At 39.0% G+C, this 11,506-nt stretch overlaps 1 protein-coding gene across 1 annotated transcript; it reads right to left on the bottom strand.

Annotated features, from left to right (window-relative positions):
- Nucleotides 1-236: 236 nt before the first annotated feature.
- On the bottom strand, nucleotides 237-10,479 carry ankrd49 (ankyrin repeat domain 49). The gene is made up of 3 exons (XM_028019188.1): nucleotides 10,394-10,479; nucleotides 9,304-9,548; nucleotides 237-1,261 (listed from the first exon to the last, which is right to left on the bottom strand). The coding sequence occupies exons 2-3, from the start codon at nucleotides 9,514-9,516 to the stop codon at nucleotides 776-778; spliced, it is 699 nt and encodes a 232-aa protein (XP_027874989.1). The 5' UTR covers nucleotides 9,517-9,548; nucleotides 10,394-10,479; the 3' UTR covers nucleotides 237-775.
- Between the last annotated feature and the right edge of the window lie 1,027 nt (nucleotides 10,480-11,506).

Below are 11,506 nucleotides of genomic sequence, written 5' to 3' on the forward strand. Positions count from 1 at the left end.
AAGTTTTGGCTGTGGGAAGAAGCTGAAGCTCAAAGGTAGAAGATTGAAACCCAGGACTTTTTTTCTGCTGGGTTCCAGAGCTACCATCCAACATGCAACCCAGTAACAATGGAGGAGGAAGAAGATGTTGAAAGTAAACGATTCACATTTCTCATAGGATGGTGTCTGTACTGCACAGTGATCTCTGTCTTACCCACAAATAAAAAAAATACAAAAAAATGGAAAGAAATACAAGGTTCAATTTCAAGTCTTTATTTGCAGCTTCATTTAACCATAATTAACCCATCATACAGCTGCAAGAAAGCAAGTAGTTCATTCACAGACTGACCCAACTTTGACTGAATCGGATATCTTTCAGTGCCTTACAGAAGGGTTCATGCCCCTTGGTCTTTTCACAGTTTGTATTCCAAACTAAACTGAACTTTTTCAGATTTTACTTGACACTAACAAAAGTAGTGCTTACTATAGATGGCAAAGGTACAGCTCTGTTGTGCTCTCCACCAACCGCTCTTTATAGAAAGAGTGGGAAAAGAAAACTCCATTGGCAAAAGAAATAACAAAGAAGTCTAAAGTTTAGTCCTGTAGACATTCAGTAAAAGTGTTGAAAATTTGACAAAATTTCACTTTTGTGCCACATGAAGAGTATCAGCTGAGGCAGAAAACACTGAACCTCACCCTAAACATACCATTCCCAGGTAACGCATCATGCTGCGGAGATTCTTTATCTCAAAGAAACATAAAAGCTAGTTATAGTAATCCATAAAAACAAGTCAAATTAAGATGCTGTAACAGACGGGACCGCGTTAACGCAGTCCTCTACCATCTCAAACAAAAAGTAATACGGGCCGCTACGTCGGGCTACGTCGCCGGCCGTTTCCCCGCTGCTGCTGCGGAGCGCCGGTTTCAGATTCCTTTTGGAGAGGAGGAACTCTAAAATGTGTGCCGTGTTCGGTTTGGAGTAGTTGGAGTGGGAGGCGGCCAGGTGCAGCGGTGTGAGGCCACCGTTGGTCTGGGCGTTAAGCTGGGCGCCGTGTTGCAGGAGACAACTTGCCACGGCAACGTGGCTCCATCGGCAGGCGCTGTGCAGGGGCGTCCAGCCGTCGACCGTACGGTGATTTACCACGGAGCCGGCGGCCAGAAGAGTCTTCACGACTTCAATATGGCCGCTGTACGCCGCACGGTGCAGTGGGGTGTAGCCGTCCTCGTCGCAGCAGTGCACCAGCAGAGGATCAGCAGCTAACAAACGGAGGACGGTGGTGAGCTGGAGACAATGCAGGACAGAGAAAGATCTTTATAAGGGCTGCGACAAAACGATTTTAACAATATTCTGATGATTAATGGGAAAAACATTAATTGTCACAGCCTGTCGATTTTTTCATTTAGAGACACATTAAAAGATAGATTACATTTTTAAAATACAGAAACATGTTATTGCCTAAAATGCAAAACCACAGTATTCCTTTTGGTGAAGCATCTTTAGCTAAATAACTTACAGCTCTGGAAAAAAAAAAAAAAGATTTTATTCTATGAACTACTGACAACATGTCTCTGAAATTATGAGCAAAAATTTGGTATTTATTTGCAGAAAATAAGAAATGGTCAAAATCACAAAAAAGATGCAGTGCTTTCAGACCTCAAATAACGCAAAGAAAACAAGTTCATATTCATTTAGAAACAATACTAATGTTTTACCATCAGGTTTTCAATAGGGTTCGGTGCAGAGGTCGCTTCCTTTTTTCCCCAGAGCTGTACCTCTACCGTCAAAATGTGAGTAGATCCGTGGCTTCTGCAGGACTTAACATCAAAGGGCTAATCTGATGACTATTTGAATAAGCAAAAGATGCTTAATTGACCTTTTTTTTTTTACAGAATTTGAATCAGGTGAAGCTAAAGCTATGTGACTCGAGTTTTGAGTAGAACAAATTCATACACAGGTTTTTGAGAGTCAGCATACTCGAGTGATTACTAAATTAATTGATTTTTTTCAATAACTGATTCATCATGATGAATCTGATTAATCATTATGAGACTTCTTTATACTTTCCTTTTTTTTTCTCCTGTCACAGTCCAAAGCATGACCATTAAGGTAATTGGTCTCTAAGGTTCGGCATGAGTGTGTGTGAGTTGTGTTTCTGTGTGCCTCTGATGGACAGGTGACCTGTCCGGGGTGTATCCTGCCTGTTACCCAACGACAGCTGGAGATGGGTAACAGCCCCCCCCCACCGCAACGCTCAATACACAAGCGAGTATAGATGATGGACGGAAGAATGAAAGTCTTATTCAATAACATTCATATCAAAGAAACTCTCCTTTGCTGTAGTGAATAAAACCTTCAAATCTTTAAGTGATAATGAACTCATTAATTTAATTATAGTGGATCAAATAAAGTCACTTTTTCCTTTAAGAAGCCTAGTGGCTTCTTCTGGATTGAACCTGAGGGATTCAGGCAGGAGGAGAACTCCGTCACCAAGGCTGCAGCCGTAACATCCGACTAATGACCCTCCACCACAGGCAGTAAACCATGCTGCTGCTGCATCACTTCACAGCAACCATCCACACTCAAAGAGAAGTGTTTCAATGTTGCAAGTAAGATCCTTTTCATCTCCATTAATTGAAAAAAAATGCCATGCAGTTCAGAATTCCCTGAAAACATGAATACCATCTACAAACAGAGTAAACTCACTCTACTTATTTTTGACCTTATGTAATTAAAAATTCTCTTCTTGAAAATTGCTCGCTGTGTGAGTCATCAGCCAAGCTTACCCAAATAACAGGCTTTGAAAAGAGTAAGTCTTTGTGTTCTGATGGCAAGTTGGACTCTATTAGCATATTTTTCCCTTTCAATATATGATGAAAAAGGAATAATACATAAATATCCTTGGAGGAATAACAGGAGATGGAGCTTTTTTCAAGGAATGTGACATAAAGAGAATAAAATCTGTCAATTTCGGCTGGGTCAAAACACAATAAATAAATAAAACATTCATCTTCTTAGAGAAGGCCACAGTGCGACCAGGCTGGAATAGCAAAACCATGGGGCGTGCCGTGGTGGCGTAGGGGTTAGCGCGACCCACATTTGGAGGCTTCAAGTCCTCGACGCGGCTGTCGTGGGTTCGACTCCCGGACCCGGCGACGTTTACCGCATGTCTTTCTCCTTCCCCCTTTCCTGTCAACCTACTTTGTAAAAAGGGACTCTAAAGCCCACAAAAAGACCCACTGGAGGGGTAAAAAAAATATATATACTAAAAAAAAAAAAAAAGGAATAGCAAAACCATTTACTGTGAGCACTTACTGGGCAAAGAGGACCACCTACCATTTTATTTTCACTGTCATGTTTTTATAGGAAACAAAGTGATGACGAAGAGAGCGCCCAGAGCTTTGTTAAAAGACTCTGACCTGTTTAGAAGAGAACGCCTTCCTGTGAACAAAACGATGCAATTTTTGTCGCGTGACTACGTCAATGAGACCCGATTTTGACATTTTGGACAAAGTATCGGAAAGCCTTAAGGCTGCAAGAGAGTGAGAGAAAGCAACACTTCATGTGTTACAGAATAATTGTTGTGTCTGTCATGAAATGTGCCGGATATTTGCAGCATATTGGAAAATTGCTATCTGCAGAAATGCCCCTGGTCAAAAACAACCAATCAGAGCCAGGAGGGAAGCCTTAGTGTTGTCAATCAAGCTTGCGTACGCGCCGCTAAATGTGCTAATGGTAAAGAAACAACTTATTGTTCCAGGAAAACAGCTTATTCATCGTGCTAACTAGCCTGAGCATTCATGGCAGGCTCTGTTGTGGTGAGCCAGCTATAGTGTAGCAGAGAGGAAGGGGGACAAGTGATGTGAGCAGCACGTACATGAGGTGATTGACAGCACTAAGCTTCTTCCTGGCTCTGATTGGTTGTTTGACTGAACAATGCCTTTGTGCATGTCAGCAGGTTCGTAGGAAAACAGCAGAAAAACTAAATTTGTACACAGATTACCCGTCTCGTATTATATTGTCATAACATGGTGGCAGTTTTAACAAATATGTAAAAACTTATTTTTTTAAATAAAAGTTACATATTGCAGCTTTATTGCACATGTAAACGCTGGGTTAGACTAACCACTCTTCCAATAGCAGCAAAACATGCGATATTTTACACACTATAATAAACTTTGACAGAGAATCCCAGTAGAAATCGTTATAGATTAATGTTTGCTCAGTTAAAATGGGGTTGAAGGTCTTTCCGCCTTCTCTGCCTTGTTAAAAATTGCTAACAAATATCAAACTGTGTTGCAAGCATTTCTGTTCTAGTAACACAGTGTGATAGAATCTGTAATAGCTTTCCATCTAGACACCACTGGATACTAAACCTCTACTGTACCAAGTCACAGTGTGGAAAAAAAAATAGTCAAAGCACAGACCAACATAATTATATTGCAGAGCAGACTGTCCAGTACTCACACAAAAAGAGAGACTCCGCTAACAGAACTGACCCGAAAGAAAATGGGTCATTCATATTAATACATGGCCATTTTTAAATATTCAAGGATAATAATTACTGTCCTAATCCATGCACTGTGGCCACCAATAGCTGTGCTCAGCAGAAATAGTTACATAACAGTTAAATTACGCTTCATGTGCTTTGAAGACACAAGGTACAGACCCATTTTTAGTGGGCTGGACAGGTCATTGTGTGCATTTATCAAGTCAAATTTTCTGCATAGCACATTTCAAAGTGCTTTTCATCATAACACATCAGTCATCAATTGTAAAACAACCAATAAATATTACATTATCAATCCATATTACATTACATTTCTTTTAATTAGGTACAATCTTCCGCTGATCAATGGCTCAATTTCATAATTATTTTGCTTAAAATACAATTTATGGAAAGCCAATGACAGACTTAATTCGATGGCAATGATCTGATAATAAACACCGTGTGATAGCAAAACAAAGTATGTATGCCACTTTAAACCCACTGCTTTCCACTATTACTATTATTATTACTATGATCATGAAAAAAAATTGTCAAAATGTGCAACACTCCAAGGGGGAAATGTGGATCAAAGTTTACAAACTCTGAACATCACATCAAATTTTACAGGATGAAGGTTTAACTTACAAAACTGAAAAAAATGTTCCTTATTAAACAACATTTCTCTGCCTACATTCATCAGGCAGAACTTAATATTATCAAGATAAAAAGACAGGATTTAAATTAATAACCATGACTAGGCCATTACTGTTTATTGCGATAAACAATAAATCAATTAATCGCATGATAAATTAAAACTATCAACCTTATTTTAATTTATCGGCTTTATCGTTTCTTCTGCCTTTTTCTCTTTCTGTTGATGACACTGAATGAAAAAAGGCTCAACTCCGGTGCTCTCCACTGATCCTCCCTTCCTCATTTCCTTATTGTAAAGCCCAGCACACACTACACGATCTTAGAGCTGTCGGCCCATTTTTAAAACCTGACAGACCACACATTAGCCGACAGAAATCCTAGGTATAACGGTTGGATGGGGTTCGTTCCTGCCATGTGGTGTCCAACAATGGGCACAAAATAATGGCTACAATTTCAGTTAACTAATTTTAAAACCAGGCATTAATCAATGCTTTACTACAATCTACCTGCAAGCATGTGTGAGTCCTGACCGAATGAAAATCATTAGAACCTATTTACATCACGTTAAGGAAGAACAGCTGAAAAGTTACCGGGTTTATCAACTGCTGTAGCAATTTCGCTCCAACTCCTCCCTTTGTCATTTCTATATTCTTTGCACGAAATGTTGAATAAACATTAATGCTGTTAAAACTATCATCTCCAATGTCCGCTGGACTTCGGGTTGCGCCGTGTCAGCTGTTTGGGATTCCCCTCCATAATTTCCCCTCAGAAAGCGTGGAGAGGAATCCGTGCTTTCCGATTGGCTACCTGTCACATTCAACAGGCTGCGTTAAAGCTTCCAGTGGGGAAAAACCCCTGATTTCGATCGGACCGGCAAAGACGATCTACAGTAGCACACCACACACTACAGGATGATCCGTTAAGAAATCGACAATCTTGGAACACCCAACATTCTAAGATTGTCATAAGGGGAAAATAGGAGCAACAAACCTGTAGTGTGAACTATTGCATCAGGTAGTTGGATGTGCCCATCTTCTCTATTTAAATCTAATTATTACTATAGGGCAACATAATATACAGACTTCATAATCTGCAGTCTTTTGACTGAATGCAGCATTTATTTCCACTTTGGCTTTATGTTGTTTAGTTTTTTTTCCAGTACATCTTTTGTTAATGGAGACTGAGAATCCATTTTATTTTTGTTTTTGGTTGTTTTGTTTATCAGTTCCAGTGTTAAGTGTTCTTTTGAAAATAAAGTGCATCTATCTAAAGCAAGACATTGCATACATTATTACATCATTTCCATTAAATCAGTGTAAAAAGGTCTTCAAACAATATTACCGTTTATCGCAATAATTTTTGAGACAATTAATCGCTCAGCAAAATTTGTTATTGTGACAGGCCAAACCATTACTTCCCTCTTCTTATATTTTTGTAGCGGTGAATCGGCATTCACCGCTAAAATGCCTTGAATGCATAGTAGCGTTCACAATACACAATTTGGCACCGTCAGTCCAACTTGTGCAATTTGTGAATCTTAAGTCTGTGCACGTCCCGGAGACTGACTCTGCATGGCTGTGATTACTGTCTCAACTGGATGTAGTGCAGAATCTTTTCCATTTTTTTTTGTTACAGTTTTCAGCACCTCCAAACAGAGTGGTTAGACTGATGGAAGACTAGAAAGTCCCATAAAAATATCTGCCTTGTGACAGTCGCTGTACTTGTCTGATTACTCTAAAAGCAGGAAGGAAAGGAGGAACGAGTTGTTCGTGATGAAGAAGCAGGGAAAAGAGAAGCGCTCTGAATGCCGCTATTAAAGAGAGCGAGAGAGAGAGCCGAGGAAAACAGAAAATTGTTCGTCTCACCACGATGATACCACTGAGAAAATTGCAGCAGCATTTAAACTGTATGAAATGTTAAAGCCAATGTAGCAGCAAGACTAAATCAGATGCATCTCAGCACTTTGATGGATTTAGAGATAAAGCTGAAAATCTGGTCAAATCTGGTTTTTAAAAGCCACATTTTATTTTTATTTTTTTTCCTTGAGTGAGATAGTTACTTTACCTCAAAATGTGATACCTTCTGTCAAAGAAAAGCTTTTAGAACAATTTTCAGATCGCAAGTTTCTAGAACAAACGGATTTCTAGAGTTTGGCAATGACTGAAGTAAAGTGAAGACTTGTGTCATCTCAAAAAGTTGTTTGAATCTTAACAAATCCCTTTTTCACAATGTAGACAAAATGAAACTGACCAAAATATCTGTACAAACAGATGGTTGCAAAAAAGAACCAGAGTGAAACCATGAGAGCTGGATTATCAGTCAGTCTGAAGGGGGAGACCTTCTACGATATTTAGTTTAGATTTTTGAGACGAGGAAGAGGGAGTCACCGTTTCCGCCTTTCCTGCAGGTGGCGGTTAGACCGCCATTCCAGTACAAATCCTCTGCTACTTTCCCTTCCTTCAATAAGAAGCAGCAATTTTGCACTTTTTTCCCCATCTCCACTTTGTTTTCCTTCATTAAACAATGTCACCATGGGAACCTCTAAGACTTTTTGTAAATCAGAGATTAAGTTTAAATAGTTTACATCTTATTAAAATTATTTTATTACATCATGATACAACTGGTCCTAATTAGGGAGCATGAGGGTGCAAATGCAAAATATTTTAACAGTTTTGTTATAAAGAAAGATAGCAGTAATCACTAATTAACTTAAAATGTACAAAATATTCAGCAAAATTAAATATCAAATGGATAAAGCAGCAAGCTTAGAGAACTGCATTCTATGTTTTTTTTGCAAATAATATTTCGGCAGATTTAAAAGTTTGAGTGAAACTTGTTTGCGGGTGCATTAGATAACAGTTTTCTTGGTAAAACAAATTGAGGGTATTTTTCTCACATATTTCAGTCACCAAATTGATTTTCAAACTCGAGCTGCAGACTTGAGGAAAACATCTCATTACAGAAAACTCACTAACTGACAACAGTTTGCTCAAAAGAAAAGCAGCAACAACTTGAACAAACTAAAGAAGTTTCCCAGAAACAACCTCGGAGGAACAAATGATCATTCTCACTTTGTCTCCGTGCCGCATTCATCTGACCTCTCTGCCGTCTCTCTGAATTAACTTCCTCACCTCGTTTTATGTGTCCGAATCTAGGAAGATAGCAATGAGTTTATAAAAGCACATAACTGCAGGCTGAGCCACCTTAACACACCAAGTTTCATATTTTTTAAATAAAGTCCCAAGAGTTCGCTAAATACTCAAACACCCTGAAGATATTTTTTTTGTTGAAACCACAATCTGTATTTTATCAGATTGTGTGCTATCAGATAATGTGCTAAACTAAATAACAAGTGTACAGAAATATTTTACAACCAGAGAGCCTGAATAATTAGATAATATTTGATCCAGTCCAAGCAGTTCTTTCCTATATGGTCCAGTCCTGTGAGGCATAGTCAGACCTTTCTACTCAAACACATCTAAAAATCAAATGCAACTCATTGCTCTCAGAGGTCAGCTGATAATTTAATACAGCTGTTTTTTGAAGGTTAAATGAGTAAGGTCATGAAGAGCAAGGACCACAACAGGTAAGTCAAGAAGAATCTTCTGGAGCAATCTAAAGCAGGATCTGGTTAGAGAACAACAATATCTCGAGCTTTAAGCATCAAACAGAGCTCTGTTCAATCCCACATCAGAATATGGAAGAGCATTCCCATTTGTTCTTCCATTTTGGAAAAAAAACATCTCAGTCTTTAGATGTGTGAAGATGGTAGCAACATTCTCCAGAAAACCTTCAGCTGAAGTAGGCAAAAAATATTTGGAAAAATGATTAAGTATTATGTGTTTTCCTTTCTGGCTGGTTTATGACAGAAAATACCAAATAAAACATATTTGGTGGAAATTAATGGGGGGATATGCATGTGTGGGTATTTATTATTTTGCCTCAACACAGACTGTGGAGTGTCCTTTTTTTTTTCACCATTCTTTTTTTTTATATATATAAAATAAACAGAGAAGCCTGTTAAGAGTCATCCACAGAGCTGTTCAGGAGAGTTCATGATGATGTGGATAACAAGACCAGAAATGCAACACTATACAAACAAAAATAATGACCTGCATGGACTGACCTTAAAGCAATTATTTCAAGCCCTTGTCAAGTGTAACCCTTGCTTGATGGCACTTACGCGGTTATTCTCTGCTGCCCAGAGAACGAGCTCCTTTGGGTTTTCTTTGAGTGCGTCCTCCTTTTCCTGATACCACTCCTCGCTGTGCGTCTCCTCGTCCACCTCTTCCTCTTCGTCCTTGCTCGCGGTCCAGGAACTCGTGGGCCCTCTGGGGATCAGGTGTCCGTGGGTGTCGAGCAGCTCAAGCTGGTTGAAATCTTCTGGAAACTCCATTCCACACCGAGTTTGTTAAAGAGCCTGAGACGCTAAAAGAAATGAAGTCAGAATGACTTGAGTAACTGAAGGAAAATCTTGAGTCAAACCGCTGTGCAAATATTACATAAACAGTCGTACATGATGATAATATTGCATAAAATACTGAACTAATGATAAATCTTCCTCTGTCAAGGAAAGAAGTCAGTCTTGTCTGAAACTTTACTGTCCAGGAAGGAGATGTGTTCTGTGTCGTAGAGAGGAGTGTTTTGGTTAAAGATGTATTTATCAAACCCAGAACAAAAGACCTTGCTGCCTGAAGCTTTAGAGAAAGTCATAATCCACAGTGAAACAACTCCTGTAGCAGTGAAGGGAGGAAAGTCAAACAGAGAAGAAGCCATTCTCCAAAAGCAACATAAAAAGTAAAGTTACTTTTGTTTGCAGCATTTTGAGAAATGCTGCAAACATCCAGTACGACATAGATAGTTAGCACTTTATTTTTTACAAAAGTGGCACTTTTGCAGGTTTCCCTTTCTAAGCTCAATGATTGCGTGTTTTTTTTGTGTGTGTGTGTTGTTTTTTTAACAGTTTTGATTACAGAGACTCGTGCGTTATAATTCATATCAGAAATGACTTCAAGTCTCTCTTACGATCAATAGAAACACTGTAAAGTGCAAGGAAACAACAACAAACGCGCTCTGCCCTGCTGAAATAAAAGCTGGTTAGGCTAACATTAGCCGCAGTTCATACTCGTTGTGGAGTAAAACAAGCTGAAAAAAACTCCAAGCAAAAACATTATCGCTTCATTTAACAGATTTCATTACCGCTAAGCTAAACAACGTAACTGAGACCAGAGTCTTCTGCCACGGACACAAAATAGCAACTGTTTCAAACTTGCCTTGATGCTTAATTTCGCCTACAACATCTCACAATTTTAAAGACACAGAAAATTAAAACAGTCTTCTATCCTGAAAAGGCACATGGGATGTGTAGTTCCTTGAAAGCATCACGAATGGAGCGTTTGGGTAGAAGAACAGCATTACCCATAACCCTCCACTGCTTGCATACTTCTTCGCTGATTTAATTTCGGGTAGTTCAGTTCAGATGCATCTTGCGTCGCCTTCTGGCCCTTATTGGTGCGGTCTCAGTGGGAAATGTCCCAGAAAACACGGTGTTAGAATAAAAGCTCTCAGTAAAAACGGATTTAGACGAAAAGATCTCAGAAATCAAAGCGTCAGAAAAAACGACCTCATACAAAATGGTCTAAAAACTCTCAGAAAAAAACGGCCTCGGTCTGACATCTGGCTTTGTTCTAACGTGTGAGGATGTTGTCCTGAAAAAATCTGAGGATGTCCTAAAATGTGTAATGACAGAACTTTTCTTGTCTGACAGTTTCTTCTGAGGTTTGGTCTCCTAACCCCCCCCCCCAAAAAAAAACAAACAAACCACAAAAACAAACAAAAACGATACACCATTGAGTACATGAGCATGAACTAGTTTCCCTACAAGAGGACCTTTTTTTTTTCATAGTTTAAAATTATAAACTGTATTTACAAGGATGTAAAAAGAGGAGTGCATGGGTTCAAACTGGGGGTATGAACTGGGTTGGGTTTTGATGCTGGTCATGTCACCCTGTATGACTACTTTTGTGGTTTGGTTGTTTCAAATTCAAATTATGGAAGTATAAAAAGAAGTCTTCTGCCACAGAACGTGTTGTGCCTATTAGCAACAGAAAGAAACTTGAAGTGGCAACTGGTACAACTGGAGTGAACCAGTTATACCCACTGGTACAACTGGTTCACTCCAAAGCCAAAGTTTGGTGGCGTTTCATTTGCTATAGTGTGCCATCCACTGGACAATACATGTACAGGAAGCATAATTTGTGATGGTATTTTAAGCTTTTAATTTGATCTGCTTGAATGATAACGCCAATAAGTAATTAGGCATATAATCTAGTTTTCTGATAGTTTGTTGGCATATATTTATGGGAAACGTTAAAGGGCTGTGACGT

Source organism: Xiphophorus couchianus, chromosome 5 (genome assembly GCF_001444195.1).
Source record: "Xiphophorus couchianus chromosome 5, X_couchianus-1.0, whole genome shotgun sequence".
Taxonomy (NCBI): Eukaryota; Metazoa; Chordata; class Actinopteri; order Cyprinodontiformes; family Poeciliidae; genus Xiphophorus; species Xiphophorus couchianus.